This window comes from Mustelus asterias, chromosome 2, assembly GCF_964213995.1.
Source record: "Mustelus asterias chromosome 2, sMusAst1.hap1.1, whole genome shotgun sequence".
In the NCBI taxonomy this organism is placed as follows: Eukaryota; Metazoa; Chordata; class Chondrichthyes; order Carcharhiniformes; family Triakidae; genus Mustelus; species Mustelus asterias.
Genome location: NC_135802.1, coordinates 142,845,335 through 142,866,188, shown reverse-complemented (window position 1 = coordinate 142,866,188; position 20,854 = coordinate 142,845,335). Strand labels below are relative to the sequence as shown.

Sequence of the window (20,854 nt, the reverse complement as noted above, 5' to 3'; positions counted from 1 at the left end):
TCTTTGGACTGTGGGAGGAAACCGGAGCAACTGGAGGAAACCCACGCAGACACGGGGCGAACGTGCAAATTCTACACAGACATCGACGTGAAACCGGAATTGAACCCAGGTCCCTGGCGCTGTGAGGCAGCAGTGTGGCCCACTGTGGCCAGAGGTCAGAGTTCCATGTCTTCTCCCTGACCAAATTGCTGTAGCTGCATGCTCTCTACTTCTCTTTTGAGATTCTCCTTTTGAATGGGGAGAGACGCTGTGAATATCAAGGTGAGGTTTTATTTTGAACAGAGTTAGCGACGACCTTTCCCATGGCACTTGCACGAAAAGCATTCCAGATCTGAATCTTCACCCAGGGGAATCGGTACACCTCCCTTTTCCAGGACTGACGGCTATGGAGCTCACAGAGGAAAACAAATTACACTGCCTGTCTTTCTTTACATTCAAGATTTGACGCACGTTTCAGTGAAGCCCTTGTGTCTTTTTGTGCATTGCTTATCTCCACAAGGCTGTGAATCATAGTCACTCCCACTGGGATTCAGCAGCACTGAACAGTACAAATATGCTTCAGGGAATCCATTCAATCCACGTAGGTAAAATGGGAGTAATGTAAGCTTAATTTAGAGGGTTTTTGTTTTCTTCTATTTGGGGGCCAGAAGGGCTGCATGTTGGCACAGTGGGTAATGCCGCTGCCTCCCAGCGCCAGGGACCCGGGTTCAATCTGGCCTCAGGTCACTGTCTGTGTGGAGTTTGCACATTCACCCCGTGTCTGCGTGGGTTTCCTCCGGGTGCTCTGGTTTCCTCAATCCAAAGATGTGCAGGTTAGGTGGATTGGCCATGCTAAATTGCCCCTTAGTGTCCAAAGATGTGTAGGTTAGGGAGATTAGCAGGGTAAATACGTGGGGTTATGGAGATTGGGTCTGGGTTGGATGCTCTGTCAGAGAGTCAGTGCAGACTCGATGGGCCAAACAGCCTGCTCCTGCACAGTAGGGATGCCGTGAACTGGTCCATAACTGGTTCATTCTCCCTATCTATCCTCTGTATATCAGCATGGTTCAGTGATGGCAGTCTGACCTCTGAGCTAGAGGATGTGGGTTAAAATCACAAAGAAACATATCTAAAAAAACATATATAAAGCACTAGTCGGCGGCACGGTGACACAGCGGTAAGCTCTGCTTCCTCACAGCGCCAGGGACCCAGATTCAATTCCGGCCTCAGGTCACTGTCAGTGTGGAGTTCGCATTTTCTCCCCGTGTCTGCGTGAGTTTCCTCCGGGTTCTCCGATTTCCTCCCACAGTCCAAAGATATGCGGGTTAGGTGGATTGGCCACGCTAAATTGACCCTAGTGTCAGGGGGATTAGCAGGGTAAACATGTGGGGTTACGGGGATAGGGCCTGGGTGGGATCGTGGTTGGTGCAGACTCGATGGGCCGAATGGCCTCCTTCTGCACTGTAGGGGTTCTATGATTCCATATAATCAAGGCTGAAAAACCATGGCAGTACTGAGAGAGTGCTGCACTGCCGGGGGTGGGGGGCGGGGGAGGTGGGGGGATTGGTGTTTCTCGATTGATGTTAAACTCATTCCCCATCAGGCAAAAATCTACTAAATATTTTACACAAAGAATACAATTGTCACCTGTCTTTATTACCAGTTGTACAATGGAGCTGGAAATGGCTGCCCTAGTGGGCACACTGCAACGCATGGTGGATATACTGAATACACTGCAGGTCATACAGGCCACTGTCTAAGATTAAAGATCATGCACTGGATACGCAGAGTGTGGTAAACCACTGTTAGCTTATTACCTATATATGTGACATGCCTGGACACATCCCTGCCGGCCCTACCCGAGACTCCTCCCTCCCTGGTCCAGTTATAAAGGCGACTGCTCCCACCCCCCTGCCTCAGTCTGGACCAGTTCATCAGCATGGGTGTGCTCCAAGTCTTTTGCTAATAAAAGCTTATTTGTTCTTGCATACAAACTAGTCTTTGCTCGATTGATGGTGCATCACAGAGTAAATCTGCAAAGGAGCGCAGGGGGGATTTAACACAGCGAGAAGTTAGAGAGGAGATGGAGCTTACAGAAAAAGGGGGAGAAATATTCAGTCGCAGAGAGAAAACAAACATGTCTGCTACAACTACAATGACGAGAGAAAGTGGACGGGAGTCTGAAAGTGGGAAAGAACTGGAGATGGAGAGAAAGGCAGAGAATAGTAGATGGAAAGTATTAAAGAGTGAAAAACAAGCAGAAGGACAAGTATTGCAAAAAAAAAAGACACATTTTTATTTTCGCCTGCAAGCAGAATTGTTGAAATCAATCAGTGTTTGTCCCCTTTCCCACGGAAGGTGTTTCCAGTTAAGCCGATGGTTTTTGCAGCTTTTACCGTGAGGCACCAGATGAATTGCTCTCACTCCCAATGAGGACATTTCAATTCCATTTGCCCCTGGGCATCAATGCAGTGGCGATGGACTGACCTACACAGATTGGCAGCCAGGCAAGCATTCTATCGAAGGAGAAGTGGGTTGTTGGATTGGCTGTTTGAGCCCTTCCTGAACCTGCCTTTGTTCCAAAGGCCAGCAGCACTGGAAGCTGACGTCTTTCATGCTGGTTCAAACAATCAAAAAGACACACAAGCCATTGATACTTTAAGTTTGACAATAATGTTAAAATAAAGACCTGGGATATAGAATCCCTACAGTACAGGAGGAGACTATTCTGCCCATCGAGCCTGCACTGCCAACAATCTCACCCAGGCTCCTATCCCCGCTAATACCCCTGACACTAAGAGGCGAATTTTCCCATTCTGCCCACCATGGGAATTGTAGCGGGCAAGGGGATGAAACATGGAAGGGTCCATTGACTTCGGGCGGGATTTTCCAGTTTTGGAGCGAGCACGACTAGAAAATCCCGCCCTAATGGTCAATAAAGAATGGCCAATCAACCCAACAGCTGGAAAATTCTGATCGTTATATCCACAATAATAACTTGTGTTTATATAGTGCCTTTATCATCCCATGGTGCTCCAGGACACTAGCCACTGGATTCCAGATAGGGGCGAGTGTGGGTGGATTGGGAGGGTCACAGGGAAAGGGCTGCTGGAGAGGAGGAGTTGGGGGCATCGGAAGCAAGGGCAAGGGGTGTGACCTCCCCCCCGCATTCCCCTATGCCAGATCCCTCCACCAAGCCTGAGAAGGGGTATATAGACTGTCTCTACCATGTCACAGGCATAACCCTAATAGCAGGGAGGCGATGGCCTCGTAGTATTATCACTAGACTATTAATCCAGTAAATCAGCTAATGTTCGGGGGACCCAGGTTCGAATCCCGCCACGGCAGGTGGTGGAATTTGAATTCAATAAAAAATATCTGGAATTAAGAATCTACTGATGACCATGAAACCATTGTTGATTGTCGGAAAAAACCCATCTGGTTCACTAATGTCCTTTAGGGAAGGAAATCTGCCATCCTTACCTGGTCTGGCCTACATGTGACTCCAGAGCCACAACGATGTGGTTGACTCTCAACTGGTCTCAGGCAACTAGGGATGGGCAATAAATGCTGGCCAGCCACCGACGCCCATGTCCCACAAATGAATTTTAAAAAAGCATTGCTGGGTGAGTTCTCTGTCTCCTGGAGACCCTACTTAAGGGTCTCAAATTGTCTCTGGGTGGAAAGGCCACCCTCAGCCCTTCCCACCTCTGACTTGATTGGCGGGGGCGGGGGGGGGGGGGGAGGGCAGAAAGTGCTGGGGCCCTTCTTTCAGTTCAACCCTCTTTCCACAGACATGGCCCGGCCTGCTGAGTGCCTCCTGCCACCCACCTAGATCCTCCTCAAAATCCTTACAATGCCAACAACACAATCTGAATTTTGCTCTTGAAATTTGTAGCTGCTAATCCGAGATACTTCACAGGCGTGGGAAAGGGGGAAGAGAATCAAAAAGTGAAGAAGAAAATGCCTTACCTTCTTGTAGAGGCTCCTTAAATCTCGATATTGCCACATACTGTTCAGGACTTGAGATGCTGCCTTCACCACCTTCGGTGAATGCCTGTGTGTAAAACATCACAGCATAGGTTAGAAACTGCATTAACCCTTTGGCTGGCATTGACTGAAATCAATGGGGGAAGTAGATGAAAAAAAACAAAATGAAGTTGACAGGCCAAGTTGGCACGAATCTGTCATCTCCACATTTGGTATCGAGCAAGCTTTCTATTTTAGAGTAGGGTTGAAATAAATGTCAACGAATGGCTCTAAAAGGTTAATGTTGTGTATGATTGATTTTACTCAGTACTTGTCGCTTGAAGGTCTTCGGGGTCGATTCTCCCATTCCCGCTGCGTTGCTTTTTTAGTGCAATGGGCCGGGAGATTCGAGCGGAGGCTGTTTCGCAGGCTCCCCACTGGGCAACACGGCCTCCGCGAGTCTCCGGCAGCCAGATTTCCGGGAGGCCGGCGGTGCAGGGTTACTGCGCATGCACCGATCGATCTCGGTGCTGACAGATTGGCGCATGCACAATAGCCCGCTCAGCGTTATGCTGCCAGACTGTCCAGCGAGAATAGGCCCTACCCACAGACTTTGAGTGATTTACGCTGGCGCACTCAGCAGTGCACAGAGTGTGTGGAAGATTCATTTTGAAACTCACGCTGAAAAAACCAGCACGATTTACTCCAGTTTTTAATGTGAATTTGACAGTTGGAATTCTTTTGGAAGAATCGCCCCCCCCCACATACTTACTCTGTGACAGGAAGCAAAATGTTAAACTGCTACTCTCCTTCAAAGCCTCAGACTGATGAGGATAAATCTGCAGTTGATGGGCACAAATACACGTGTAGAGATGGCAGATTTGCAGTGAGATACTCAGTAATGGCCAAAAAGATGGAGCAGAGCCCCACCCTAGAACTGAACCAGAGTGGGTTGGAAATTTCTAAACACAAACCCGATGCTGTTTATTTTTATGTGGTACGAGGCAATTTTCTCCCGGGTGTCACATGTGACGAAATTCTCACCTCTGAGCCAGAAGGTGACAGCTTCAAGTCCCACTTCAGTTGCCTTGAGCACATAATCTAGGTGGCCATTCCAGTGCAACGCTAAGGGAGTGCCGCACTGCTCAAAGCACTGGAGTTTAGGATGGAACATTAAACAGAGGGTCTATCTGTCCTCTCAGGTGGATATGAAATATACTATGGCACTATTCCAAAGAAAAGCAGGGAAATATTTCCTGGTGTCCCAGCCAATATTTATCCCTCAAACATTACGAAAACAGATTTTCTGGTCAACATCGCATTTCTGCTTGTTGGGCTCTAGCTGTGTCTCTCCAGGTGCTGCCGGCCATTGGCCTCAGTGGGAAGACAAGAAGATCCCAGAATTGGACACTTGATCATTCACATTGGCTACCTGTCACTGCTGGCTGGGTAGCTCAAGCCGTTTCCACCAGCCTGTGCCTCTCAGTGTCACATTCCTCCCAGTTCGCCTTCAAACCCAACTTTGTGGAATCAGGGACATCCTGCCCTTGGACTTGTGCTGGGGTCCCTCCAGCTAGAAATCCTTTCTTTCAAAGGGGTGGCATATCACCTGCCTGCCTCTCCGTTTGGTCGGGAAACCCTGAAGCAGAATGCTAATGCCATAGCCAAATTAAAGAACCACGGCAAATCCTGGATCAATTATAAATGTCTTCTTGACCCGTTATCAGCTCTGTCATGTTAAGGTTCTGCCCAATGTCTGTTGATGAAACCCACAATCCCATCCACTTCATTAAATGCTATGTTATCCTGTCCTGCAACTTTCAAAGATTTGGACACAACCAGCACCCAGGTCACCCACACCTTGTGTCATCTTTAAAAATGTTCCATTTAGTTTGCTTTGACTCTCCTCATTCTTCCAGGAAAAATTGTGTCGCCTCACATTTTTTTGCATTGTATTTGACATGTACATAACATGTGTCCGGCCATTCCACTAGCCTATGTCCTCTTGAAGTCTATCCTTACCTAATGCACTCTGCACTACACCTCCATGTTTCATGTCTTCTGCATATTTCAAAATTGTGCCGTGTACCTCCAAGTCCAAGTCATTGACGTAAATCAAAATCAGCAGTGCTCTTATTACTGTACTGGAAGGAACTGGAGGTATACTCTTAATAGGATCCAAACCAGTTGGTGAAGCCAAGACCAAGATGCAAAGCTTTTCCTAATTGAGAGGGTTTTTTTTGACTTGTTGAGTCTCACAGCTCTCCTCCCACTCACCCAGTGTCCCAGCTATCCCCTTTTATAGGTGCTCAAATAGCCATCACCTGTTTCCCTTAAAATTAACAATGTAATTGTTAAAACACTGATGTGAACATCCTGCCAGTTTGGAAAATAACCATTCAGCACAAATCCGTTTTCCATCCCTTAACTCATTTTGTACCTTTGCTTCCCTCAGCAACAAGTCTCACAACACAAGGTTAAAGTCCAACAGGTTTATTTGATAGCACAAGCTTTCGGAGCACTGCTCCTTCATCAGGTGAGCAGCGCTCCAAAAGCTTGTGCTATCAAACAAACCTGTTAGACTTTAACCTGGTGTTGTGAGACTTCTTACTGTGCCCACCCCAGTCCAACGCCGGCATCTCCACATCATATCTTCCCTCAGCAACTTAGGAGGATGCATTCCAACAACCTGTGCCTCCCATTCTGCCTTCAAATCCAACTTCGTGGAATTGGATCCTAGACTTCCTAACCCACAGACTGCAATCAGTAAGGATAGGCAACAACACCTCTTCCACAATCATCCTCAATACCGGTGCTCCATAAGGCTGTGTCCTCAGCCCCCTACTGTACTCCTTATACACCAATGACTGTGTGGCCAAATTCCCCTCCAACTCGATTTTCAAGTTTGCTGATGACACCACTGTAGTGGGTCGGATCTCAAACAATGACGAGACAGAGTATAGGAATGAGATAGAGAATCTGGTGAACTGGTGCGATGACAATAATCTCTCCCTCAATGTCAACAAAACAAAGGAGATAGTCATCAACTTCAAGAAGCGTCGTGGAGGACATGCCCCTGTCTACATCAATGGGGACAAAGTAGAAATGGTCAAGAGCTTCAAGTTTCTAGGTGTTCAGATCTTGTCCTGGTCCCTCAATGCCAACGCTATAGTCAAGAAAGCCTTCCAACACCTCTACTTTCTCAGTAGGCTAAGGAATTAGCCTACCGAGTCCATTACGACACTCACCAACTTTTACAGATGCACCATAGAAATCATTCTTGTATGGCTCCTGCTCTGCCCAAGACCGCAATAAATTTCAAAGGGTTGTGAACAAAGCCCAGTCCATCACTCAAACCAGCCTCCCATCCATTGATTCTGTCTACACTTTCTGCTGCCTCAGCAAAGCAGCCAGCATAATTAAGGACCCCACGCACCCCGAACATTCTCTCTTCCACCTTCTTCCTTCGGGAAAAAGATACAAAAGTCTGAGGTCACGTACCAACTGACTCAAGAACAGCTTCTTCCCAGCTGCCATCAGACGTTTGAATGGACCTACCTCACATTAAGTTGAGCTTTTTCTACGCCATAGCTATGACTGTAACATTACATTCTGCACTCTCTCATTTTCTTCTCTATGTATGGTATGCTTTGTCTGTATAGCGCACAAGAAACAATACTTTTCATTGTATACTAATACATGTGACAATAATAAATCAAATTAAATCAAAAACTAGGCCGGGTGACTTATTCACTTCAAGTAACACCAACATTTCCAGAAACTTCTTTGTATCTATTTTGATCTCATCCATAATCCTGATAATCTTTTGTTTCCCATAATTTTGGTGAAATCTTCTTTAGTCAACACTTGTGCAAAGTATTCCAAATTAATATCTCAGTCATGTCTCTGCCTCCATGAACAGATCTTCATCTGGTTTCTAGTAAGTTCCAATATTTCTCTGGCAAACATTTTACTGTTAATATGTCTCCCATAGGATCCCCTTTTACGTTAACTGTGATCTATTTCTCTATTGTCTCTTCACCTCTCATTTTCTTTTCCATCCCTGCTCTTATTGTTTTACCCTCAGTCTGATTCTCTCTTGCAATATTAGGTTGATATCTGCCATACACCCTATTTTTCTGCATCCTCCTACACTCTAACTTCTTCACCAACTCTGGTTTAGATGGTCTTCCCTTTTCCCTTTATGGGAATGCACCTAGGCTTTTCCCTTTATGGGAATGCACCAAACCATCTTTTTGAAGGTCACTACTTACTTTGTTATCTTTCTGCCCTATGGGCTTTGACTCTTATTCGCCCAGGGTCCTCTATTTAAGTATTTGTCCTCTAGTTTGGTCCTTTACCATTTTTATAATGAATCCAAATCTTAGGGTACTATCATTACTATTCCTGTGATGCTCCCCACATTTTCCACGTGGTCCACTTCATTCCCCAACACTAGCAATGGCTCCCTCCTTGTCGGGTGGGAAATATCGAGGGGGTCCCAGGGGAGTCCACCGATTGGCCAGCAGCTGTTGAGGGGCGGAATTTCCTCCCCTCAATCCGAGGGAAAGCCTACCATTGGCTACATGAGTGTCTAGATGCCAATTAATGCAACAGGTCTTCCCCCAAGAAGGTGAGACCCCGGTCGCCTGGATTAAATTTCATCCATCGTGTTTCCGAAACCCCCAGATTGGGATTTTCACTTGCCTGTCAGGGTCGGAATGAGAGTGGACGTGCTTTGAAAATATAATTCCCGGGTGGCGCGTTGTTGCCTCGACTCCTGTGGGATATGTTCAAATTTTAAATTGAGTGCCGTGCTGAGGGAACTGGGAACATGTTTGCCTCCAATTAATGAAGGGCTTCTTGTTCAGCTCCTTGAGGAGCTTGTTAATGGGCCCGAGAGCACGAGAAGACGATTTTCAGACGATCGTGAAACCGGGAGAGTCTGGTGCACGTTAGTGTGCAGCTGTTGGGTTCAATCTAGGCAGAAGTTAAAGGTTTCTTTTACAATGAAAGGTTTTGGGACCTGGGGGATCTTGCACTGGATTGATCGCACAACCATTCATTCAGTTATATGGACACATTTGGAGGCTGCTGGGCCTCCAAAGCAATGCTTCCTCTCCTCAGCACGGCATTAGTAGACCCCAGTTAGCTGCCAGATGCTTTCCTCTCTCACGTTCTTCAGGCAGCTTCCGCCACCTGGTAACACTTAGTGCCGGGGGCAGCACGGTAGCACAGTGGTTAGCACTGCTGCCTCACAGCGCCAGGGACCCGGGTTCAATTCCGGCCTCGGGTCACTGTCTGTGTGGAGTTTGAACATTCTCCTCGTGTCTGCGTGGGTTTCCTCCGGGTGCTCCGGTTTCCTCCCTCACTCCAAAGATGTGCGGGTTAGGTGGATTGGCCGTGCTAAATTGCTCCTTAGTGTCAGGAGGACTAGCAGGGTAAATATGTGGGGTTACAGGAATAGGGCCTGGGTGGAATTGTGGTCAGTGCAGATTCGATGGGCACTGTAGGGATTCTATAATTCTATAATCAGACGCCAAACACACCTCTGATTCAAACAGAGCTTTTACGCTTGAAGATCGTATCATCTGAGTGACACGTTTGACACGGAATTATCCGGGTGTCAGATTCCGGAACCCAATTTGAAAATCAGGCCCTCATAATGTCACATCAAACCAGATTTAGGGCAAAGCTCCCTCCACAAACTGCCAAACAGTGTGCCTTAGCCTAAAGTGAGAGGACCACCAGCTCGCCACTGATGTGGTCCTCTTAACATTGAAAAATGCAGCCTCACACAGGCCATCCCTTGGCTTGTCAGAATTATTGTCAATTGGCATTCCAGTTCCATCATTTCCTAAGCCTGCTCAGGTTAATTCCATAAAGGACCCTTGCAGCCCATTTGAAAGGCAGATCCCAGAAGTGAAAAGCCTGTGTCGAACCCACCATGCCGCACAGTTCGACTGGGCCATCTGTTTGCCATCTCAACACAGTACCTGTAATGAGTCAGTTAATAAAATCCAGTTAAATGTGTTTCTTTGCTATTTTAACAGTTGTTAACCTGTCATTTTAAATGGAGTAATGATTTCATTTAGATAGCACACTCAGAGCAATTTGAAACAATTTTACTGAGTGAGGAAGAGGGGAATTTCAAGTGATTTCATTTAGATAGGCCACAGAGGGATTTCTACCCTTCAGAGATTCTCAGAAGGTGATAGCAATGTGGCTGCAATCTGGCCATTTCACCGCCGCCGAGATCGTAAGTGGATGTTTGAGATATTCAGTCACAAAAATCCCCAGCGGCATTATTGAAAAGTAAGGTGAATTTGGGGATATTGTAAATAACTGTGATTTTGGAGAGAACTTTGCCAAATTTGGTTAGACGTTTCCTGAAGGTTTCATCACATGACCGAGTAAAGAAAGTTTATTTATTAATGTCACAAGTAGGTTTACATTAATACTGTAATGAAGTTACTGTGAAAATCACCTAGTCGCCACACTCCGGCACCTATTTGGGTACACTGACGGAGGATTTAGCAAGGCCAATGCACCTAACCAGCAAGTCTCTCGGACTGTGCGAGGAAACTGGAGCGCCCGGAGGAAACCCTCGCAGACATGGGGAGAATGTGCAAACTCCACAGAGACAGTGACTCAAGCCAGAAATCCAACCCGGGTCCCTGGCGCTGTGAGGCCGATGGTAGTCATGATGTGGAGATGCCGGCGTTGGACTGGGGTAAACACAGTAAGAACCTGGTGTTGTTAAACTTCTTGCTGTGAGGCAGCAGTGGTAACCACTGTGCCATCGTGCCGCCCCATGGTATACCTTCACTCTTCACAGAACTGTTACAGCACAGGAGGCCATTTGGCCTGTCAGTCTGTGCCAGCTCTCTGAATGAGCAATAGCCTGACTGCCATTTCCCCGCATTCTCCCCGCGTCCCTGCACATTCTTCCTTTTCAGGTAAACAGTCTAAATCCCTCTTGAATGCTGTGATTGAACCCGCCTCCACCACATTCTCAGGCAGTGCATTCCAGATCCTAGCCACTCGCCTGGGAACAGTCTACTCTGTCCAGTCTCCTTACGAGTTTGAATACCTTGCCAATTCTCCTCTCAACCTTCTCTTCTCTGAGGAAGACAGCCGCAACGTCTCCAAAATCTGTCTACGTAACTGAAGTTCCTCATCCCTGGAACCAATTTCATGAATCTTTTCTGCACCCTCTCTAATGCATTCACATCTTTTCGAGAGTGTTGATCACCTCAGCCATGCAGCCTCACTATTTATTGCCTCTCCCCACCAATTAGAAGGTAGACAAATTCCTCATTACTTGATTGGATGCTTCCTGGCTGCATCAGACCATCTTTGTTTCCCCCAATAAACCAAAGCGATTCACTTTTTAATGCTCTCTGATTTTTCCCCTGGGTTACTTGCAGCAATAGTAAGGGAGGTGGTTAGCCTAGCGGTATTATCGCTAGACTATTAATTCAGAAACTCAGTTAATGTTCAAATCCCGCCGAGGCAGGTGGTGGAATTTGAATTCAGTAAAAAATATCTGGAATTAAGAATCTATTGATGACCATGAAACCATTTTCGATTGTCGGAAAAACCCACCTCGTTCACTAATGTCCTTTAGGGAAGGAAATCTTCCATCCTTACCTGGTCTGGGCTACATGTGACTCCAGAGCTACAGCAATGTGGTTGACTCTCAACTGCCCTCCAAGGGCAACTAGGGGTGGGCAATAAATGCTGGCCAGCCAGTGGCGCCCATGTCCCATGAATGGATAAAAACAAAATCAGAGGAGATTACTCTCTAATTTCTGGGGTCTCCAGGAAAATCTTGGTGGTTTGACAATCCTATTTGTAGCACTTACGCTGGTGAGGTTGGAGGTTAAAGGCATTAATGGGTGAAGAAATTAGGCTGCCAGAGAGAGTGCTTTGCTGTGCACCTCCCAGCTGATGGTTACAGGAGGACATTGCCAGGAGATGCGATTCAACTGCATGATCATCACATTCAGTGTGGATGATGTGTGGAGCTCCAAGTGGGGGAACAGGAAGGCATGAAAAAGACAAATGGAAATCCAAATGGAAACAAACATTTGGGAAAGGTGTGAAACAAGCACCTAAATATTACCCATTATACACCATCGCTCAAAGTCAATATTACCCCCAGTGTTTCTCCAAACACTTACCACCTAAAGCACAACTCCTTGGATTTGTGGGGGGAAATTGCCATTACATTCTTCCCTTCAATGGAATTCTTGACACTGTCTGAAGTCAACTTTGAATCCTGAACAGTGTCCAACCATTAAGCATGCTCCCTTCAGATAGAGGCGTCAACCCTTATAGAACTGTTCAGCAGTCTCCAGGAATCAAAGGCTAATCTCTAGGACAGCAGCATGGAGAAAAAAAAAATCACATAAAATAAATCCAACTGGGAATGATCTTAGCAAAGAAATTCAAAGTGCCGAACGACCATGAAAGTTTGAGACCTGTTTTTTGATGAGAGAAAAAAATCAAATCTTATCACACTTAGAAAAAAAAATGAAACAAAGTGTGATTCTCGCCAGTAGGGGGAAGGTACAGAGTTTATTCATACCGGGAAGCCAGCTGCAGACTACTACATGGTGCTACTGTGTATGCACCCTGATCTCCCAGTGCACTGTGTCAAGAGCACACAGTGCACTGGGAGATTGTCACTCCTCCGGACATCGCACCCTCTTTCTGGGAGTGGGGGTCAGTGTGGTTTGAGGTCAGAGATCATGGCGGAATTTTCCTGTCCCATCTGCCGCGGGAATTGTGGCAGATGGGACGGGAAAATTTGACGCACCATGTAAAAGTCCGTTGACCTCAGGCGGGGAATTCCAATCTTGGGATGGGGATGAGGCCGGAAAATCCCACCCCATATGATGAAACCTCCATGAATAAATCCAGCCAGAGTTGGCAACCCCACACACAAACATGCCTCTGCGCACTGACACAGATAGTACCTCACTCACAACAGCATCATCTCTTGAGCTCATGACAACCGGGCCCAGTTACATACTTGTCTCCTTTACTCTTGGCGATGCTGATGAGCTTCTCGATCCCTCCTGAGTCTCGCAAGGCCTTGGCGTTCTCCATGTTTTTCGTGATGACTTCATGCAAAGCGCAGCAAATGGCAGTTATCGTCTCGTCGGAGATGGTTTTGCTTATTGCGCTGGTTCCAGTGCCGGTGCCAGTGTTGCCGCTGCCTCCAGGAAGACGGTGGACAAGATCTCGCATGGCGTACTTGCCTTGGTGGAAATGGAAAGAGAAGAAGAGCAAGACAATCAGAGCAGACTTGCTGTGCAGAGCCTTGTTGTCTCCAGATTACAAGGTACAGAGGGAATGGAGAAGGTATAGAAACAATTTACAAGCACAGCAGGAAACCACCTCTCAGGAAATATTGAACAGAGAAAAGGGAAGTCTGACTGGTGACCCGTGTTTGGGTGACCCCATAGACATCTTCATGTTGTGAAGGGGTTGAAAAGGATAGACATAGGGTTTGGTTTTACGGCCCTCCACTAGCGTGTTTGAAGATGGGGGAGGGGTCATAAAAAGCACCGTGGTCACTTTCCTGCCTACCCAAAACCCGTCCCCCATTTTACAGGGGGATGGTAGAAGCATCTAAGGTGGGACCTCCTCCCCAGATGGGGGGGGGGGGCAATGTCTTACTCAGAGTCAATTGACACCCCACTAAGTGTAAGATTGCTGCTAGCAGCCATCTTTTTTTTGTGGGTGGGGGCTCCTGGCCGTTAGTCGGGGAGGTGGGGAACACGGCGCTCCTTAAACTCCAGCCCAGTTACATTGACCTATTCAGTCATTCCCATTTGCTTATTAAATGCTAGCCACACCCTGCTGAATGTTCAATCCACTGTTAGTCCCTGAAGGAAAAGATGGCTGCCACGCTTCACCTGATGCACAATATTCACGACAATACAATACAACAGCACTTCAGAATCACGGTATTGCCTAGAAAGTGCTTTTGAATGTCCTGAGGTTGTGAATGGCACATTATGATAGCAAGTTCTTTCCAAATCCCTTTTAGCCACCTCTTCATTATCTTTTAACAAATCCAGATGATGAAAGCTGAAGCCCTTTCACTGCAATAGACTAACTGGCTGTTTCTCTTACTTGCTGCTGTTGGGACATTGATGTGAGCAAAATAACGGCTATGTTTACCTACAGACAACAAGCCATTAATTGGCTGTAAAGCACTGTGGGCCATCTCAAGGACATGGATGGAGCAATGTAATTACAAGTTCCTCCCAAATCCCCTTCAGCAAGCAGAAACAGAGCTGCGGGGCCGAGAAAACATTCAGATGGCAATTTCTTAACCACTTGGAATTAGACAAAGTGTTGCCTGGATTTCTCCCATCCGCCACTGGAATTCTAGCAGGCTAGGGAGGGGGAGGGGAGGTGGGGAGGACCATGTAAAGGTCCCTTGAAGTCAGGCGGGAATCTTCGGTTTTCAGGCGAGAGTGGCTGGAGAATCCCGCCCGTTTTCTTAAACTTTGTGCTGACCAGTCTTCACAGAACAATTTGAAAAGTAAAGCTTCAAACAAAGTGAATGATCAAGTTAATGGCTCTGGTTGCAAATCTTACAACAACAACTTGCATTTTTATAGCAAATGTAGTAGAAATTCCGCACCCCCCGCCCCAAAGAGCTGGAGACTCGGCTGTCAATAGTAGAGTGATGAAAATCAGAGAAGTCAGAATTGGAGGAGCACGTAGATCTCAGAGAGCTGTCGGGTTGGGGGTGGTCGGAGGGATAAAGCCATGAAGGCATTTTGTAAACGAGGAGGAGTTTAAAACTATGGCAGTGCTGAACCGGCAGCCAATGAAAGGGAGCAAGCAGAGGATGACCCCAGCCTTGCCCACTGGTGGGATCTTCTGGTCCCGCTGATGTCAATGGACTTTTCGATAGTTCGCCATGTCCATTGTGGAGGAATCTGTCGCCGCGGGGTCCGTTACACCCACCCTTGGTGAGTATTACACTACAGACAGCAGAGTGTTGGTCGAACTCAATGGAGGGTGCAAGATGCCAGGTCACCTTGAACATTGCAATAGAAGTTAGGGGCTAGAGGTTACAGGGGTAGGGATGGGATGAGGTGTTTTCCTTTCAGATTGGAGATGCATCTTATCTATCCCGCTCTTTCGGATGATCGCAGCATGCTTTTGTAGAGCTTGTCTTCCCACCTACCAATGAGCTCCTTGTTTCTGACGTCCAAGGCCATATTCCGTAACGCAGTGGCAACAGCGCACACCACACGGTCATTGTCTATTCTCAACAGCTCCACCAGAATGGGCAAACCCTTCTCCTTCCGGACTGCAGCTCGGATGTAAACGGACCACTGTGAAAATAACAGCAACACATCGGAACCAAAAACACAACTGATCTTAAACACTGGACAACTGAAGGAACGACGGACATCTTTCCATGCAGACACTCCTTTAGCATAAACCAGTTTCTCTTTAGTGTCCTCAATAACAAATGAATATATTTGGGACCAAAGGCTGAACAGACTGTGGCTCTTTTCTCTAGAAAAGAGATGAATGAGAAACAACCTGATACAGGTATTTAACATTATGAAGGCATTGGATAAGGTAGTCGTATCATAGAATCCCTACAGTGCAGAAAGAGGCCATTTGGTCCATCAAGCCTGTACCGACAACAATCCCACCCAGGCCCTATCCCTGTAACCCCATGCATTTACCCGGCTAATCACTTTGATACGAAGGGACAATTTAGCACGGCCACTCAACCTAACTGCATGTCTTTGGGGTGTGTGAGGAAACTGGAGCACCCGGAAGAAACCAACGCAGTCAGGGGGAGAATGTGCAAACTCTACACAGACAATCACCCAAGGCTGGAATCGAACCCGGGTCCCTGGCGCTGTGAGGCAGCAGTGCTAACCACTGTGCCAACATGCCGCCCACTAGAGAAGATCTTTTCGTCCAAAGCCACGTGTTATCAAACACTAAATCCGGCCTGATATTTAGAGCAAACCTCTTTACTCAGATAGCGGTCAAAGTGTGAAACGTATTATCACATGCAGTCTGAAATAAAAACAGATGGTGCTGGGATAGCAAAGCAGGTTTGGCAGCATCTGTGGAGAGGGAAACAGTGTCAACATTTCGAGTCGAATAGGAGGACTCTTCTTCAGAATTGAGGAGCTTGCATCAGTGCTGTAAATTCTATGTCATTTTGTGAAGAATTGTCAACATATGCATCATACTTTTACAATGTCTTCACAAGTGTGACGTATAAGGCATCTCACTGCCTTCCATCTCTGCACTGGTTTCTATCCACAATGGAATGGAATTTGGATGGGCTCAATAAATCATGTGTGATCCTCTTTGTCAAGATACTGCCAATCTGCCTATTTGAATATAAAGTTCAATATGTTTGCAATTGGCACTGATTTACACTGGCAAGCTTAAATAAATGATACATTGTGCAGTGAATTACATTGGCTGTAATTCTCTGCCCCCTGCTGGAGGCGGGCAAGGAGGCGGGTGGATCTTAGTATTTAGTGGGTTGCTGTCAGGATCGATACCCAATGCCTTCCTGCCTCCGCTGGAAGCAGGATCTGGGCAAATTGAGCTCCCCGCTTCAATTGAGTCCCTTCGGTAAACAATTAACGACCACTTAAGCACTCTTCCCATCTCTGCTACAATCTTCCCAGCGCCAGACGGGTCTGCGACATACAGCCTGCACACCTGGGGCACAGTGTAATTTGTGCATAATCAAGGGAATGAGATGGGCCGCTGATGACCACCTTCTTGATCTTACTGCTTGCTCCTCAATCCTGGGACTTGGAGGGTGGAGGGATGTTGGCAGCGGCCACTGACTCCACCGTGGCACTTCTGACTGGCCAACAGAGCTTGGTGGGCGAGAAGTTGTCCTCTGGGATCCTCAGTCTGGAAGAAGCCCTGTCGCTGTCCTCAGAGTCAGCATGGGTGTCTTATCACCTTTACAGGCAGTAAGTGGGACAAGATTCCACCCATCAAGTCACACATATCAAAAAGATCCCCAAATTTCAATTACTTTTTGTTTAATGTCTTTGTAAATGATCTGCAGTAAGGACTCAGCCGTGGAGTGAAGATAATACGAAGCTATTGAAGATAGTAGATTCTAAAGCTCAGACTAAGCTATCAAATCATAGAATCTCTATAGTACAGAAGGAGGCCTTTTCGCCCTCTCCCCATGCATCATTACTGGCAATCTTCCCTCCGTCGTCGTCCCACTCTATCATTGCCCCGCATCTTGGCAGTGCCAACCTGATTGGCGGATTCAGTGGGTGGCGGGGGGGGGGAATGGGGGCTGGCGAGGTGACAATTCTCTCTCATGTAGCAATTGAGAATGAGGGAGGAAGGTCATCAGGGAGCACTTTTCACACAAAGATTAACAGGAGAACAGAACTTTCTCTCCCAAATGAAAGTGAATGGTTGGACAATGGAAACTTTCCAGCTTGAAATACTGTAGAGAGGTTTGAATCATAGAATTCTACAGTGCAGAAGGAGGCCATTCGACCCATCGAGTCTGCACCGACCACAATCCCACCCAAGCCCTATCCCCATAACCCCATGCATTTACCCTAGCTCGTCCCCCTGACACTAACCCACATATGTTTGGACTGTGGGAGGAAATCAGAGCACCTGGAGGAAACCCACGTAGACATGGGGAGAACGTGCAGACTCCACACAGACAGTGACCCAAGCCGGGAATCGAAAGGCAGTGGTGCTAACCACTGTGCCTCCGTGAGTAAGGGATATGGAGCAAAGGCAGGTAAATGGAGTTGAGATACAGCTCAGCTATAATCTACATGGCTGGCTGGACATGCTTGAGAGGTTCAATAGCCCATTCCTGTTCCTAATGTTCTTACACCAAGTTCTTAGCTGCTGTCCTGGGAGGGAATCTGGTGCGAATCTGTTCATTTTTCTTAATTTAAGGGATGTGGGCTTCACTGGGTAGATCAGCATTTATTATCCATCCCTAATTGCCCTTGAGAAGGTGGTGGTGAGCTGCCTTCTTGAATCACTGCATTCCATGTGGTGCAGATACACCCAGAGTGCTGTTGGGAGGGACTTTCAGGAGTTTGACCCAGCAACAGTGAATCTGTTAGAACGCATCTCTTTCTCCTCTTCCTTCAGCAGTTTTAATTTCATTTTCCCTCCTCTCTCAATAGTGTGGTCGATAGCTCACAGCTTTCAATTACAGCTTTTAAAATCAATTCTCAGAATTTATATATAAAAAGCAAGGTGGACATTCACAACCCTCCTCCAGTTGCCTTACAGAAGATGCCTTTCGCTTGAGCGACTGCAATCTGTGCAGTGAAGCTCCCATAAAGCTGTCAGGTAGTTCCAGGATTTGATCTACGAATGATAAAGGAATTGGAACACAGGTCCAAGGTGGGGTGGTGTGAGGTTTCCTGGCCAGGAAGTTGCGCAACACAGCAAAAGAGTGTCAGTCTACGCTGACATTGACTGGTCCAGAGTTCCCCCTGAGACTATATGCTGGGCAGAGCAGTCTTAGCGTGCGTTATCAACTCTGGGTTATCACACCAATGGGGAGGCAGTGGCGTAGTGGTATTATCACTGGACTAGTAATCCGGAGACCCAGAGTAATGCTCTTGGGACCTGGATTCGAATCCCACCACAGCAGATGATGAAATCTGAATTCAGTAAAAATCTGGAATTTAAAAAATCTAATGACGACCATGAAACCATTGTCGATCGTGGTAAAAACCCATCTTGTTCACTAATGTCCTTACCTGGTCTGGCCTAATGTGACTCCAAACCCACAGCAATGTGGTTGACTCTTAAACAAAATGCCTTTGGGGATGGGCAATAAATGCTGGCCCAGCCAGCAATGCCCACATCCCATGAACAAATAAAAAAAAGCATCATCACCATCATGCCATAGATGGTTCTGAACATTTGACAAAGAGATGTGCTTGTCAGTGTAGTACTCTTATTATTCATCATTTTATGAATGCTATGTGACCTCCTGCAGCGGTGCACATCATGAGTCAAGTCTAAGTGTAGTCTTTAAACACAGCGGGATTAGTAAGAGTGTAAGAACAATTTATACTGATATAATTGAGACCACATTTTAAAGTCACACATTACTTTTGAATTTCCATTATAGATTTCTATTTCCACATTATAACGGAAATTATCTATATAAACGTGTCATGTTGTAACGGCAACATCCTGCCAGTAATGCAGTCCTACCACTGATGAGAAGATAGAACTGTAATAAGTTTAATCAAACATTTCCATCCTAAATGTAGACATAGGAATTTATAATGAAAATATAAAAAAAAGACAGAATATATGTTTTTAGAAAGGGAATGGAGGCAGCACGGTGGTTAGCACTGCTGCCTCACAGCGACAGGGGCCCGGGTTCGATCCGCGGCTTGGGTCACTGTCTGTACGGAGTCTGCACGTTCTCCCTGTTTCTGTGTGGGTTTCCTCCGGGTGCTCTGGTTTCTTCCCAGTCTGAAAGACATGCTGGTAAGGTATATTGGCCATGCTAAATTCTCCCTCAGTGTAACCGAACAGGCACTGGAGTGTGGTGACTAGGGGATTTTCACAGTAACTTCATTGCAGTGTTAATGTAAGTGTACTTGTGACACTCATAAACTAAAACTTAAAATTAAACTTATATTTGTGCGCCCAAAAGTGGATTATTCTTATAATTTATTCTGCTACAAAGATTTTAATTTACTAAAATATTTCAACACGTACTAATATATTCTATTTAAAAATCAATAGATGCAACACTGTAGTTTCTTGAGGTTTGCAGTAAGGAAGTTGTTTGTCCTAATGTTTTATTGCAACATTATTTTTCATTATTTCCCACATCCTACACTACTTCAACTGATGTGAATTTTCATGTCTTTGTAACAAATACCAGTTTGATTTACTACACCAAGTGTCACAACCTTAGTCAGGCCATCAATAAGGACTCTGTTACATTGGCCACCACTAGCTATTACCCCCTCCACCATTGCACATCATGAATGCAGTGAATACAATCCAGAGGATGTATTGCAGCAAGTCATCAAGACAGCTGCACCTTCCAAATCCGTGACCTCCACTACCTAGAAGGAAAGGGACAGCAGAAGTGTGAAAATATCATCACCTTTAAGTTTCCCTCCAAGGCACATACTATACGTACTTGGACACATATTGATGGCGTCCCTTCGTTGCTATTACGTCAAAATTCTGTAACTCCCTATCCATCTGCATTGTAGGAATACCTTCATCACACAAGTGCAGTGGTTCAAGAAGGCGGCTTAGCATCACTTTCTCAAGGGCAACTAGGGATGGGCAAAATGCCGGTCATGGTGGTGATATTGTTAGGTTGCAGGGGTTGATCCCCTTTTGAGAAGCCCAGCCAAATTCCACAAAGAAGACTACCTTGCTTCATAGTCTGTTACAAATGTTTGGGAAGGTATGAACTGTTCTTCATTAACATTTAGAGGTTCATTAACAGAAATACCTGACACTTGCTTTAAGTGAACAATTAACAAGTTATTTATTTAACCAACCAGGAACATTAAACTAAGCAAGAAACATATGGATTAAAGTAAGATACACCTGGAATGCTGTTCAAATAATTACAAGGTCCATTCATTACCCCAAAACCCCCCAGAAATTTAGTCACTCTCAAAAAATATACTATCAGGTGTCCTGGCTTTGGAAAAACCTTTGGAGTTCTTCTGTCGATTCCACTGTCTGTAAGCTCTTTCTGATTTTGGTACCCTTTGTTAGATAGATGGAGAGTTCTCTTAAGAGGCATTCTAAGCTGGCAGGGAGCGCTCTTGCCCTCTCTAGGTGTTTAGAAGTGGAAGCTCTTCAGTTCAACTCCAGGCAGTCA

The 20,854-nt window shown here is 46.2% G+C and overlaps 1 protein-coding gene across 3 annotated transcripts in view; it reads right to left on the bottom strand.

Annotated features, from left to right (window-relative positions):
* The window catches only part of ctnnd2b (catenin (cadherin-associated protein), delta 2b), a 778,554-nt gene that overhangs the window by 27,909 nt on the left and 729,791 nt on the right, over nt 1-20,854 (bottom strand). For all 3 annotated transcript variants that reach the window (XM_078229049.1, XM_078229027.1, XM_078229038.1), the window contains 3 exons: nt 15,167-15,317; nt 12,989-13,217; nt 3,952-4,036 (listed from right to left, as the gene is read on the bottom strand). In XM_078229049.1, the coding sequence (XP_078085175.1) occupies nt 3,952-4,036; nt 12,989-13,217; nt 15,167-15,317 (465 nt within the window). The remainder of the gene's footprint in view (nt 1-3,951; nt 4,037-12,988; nt 13,218-15,166; nt 15,318-20,854) is intronic.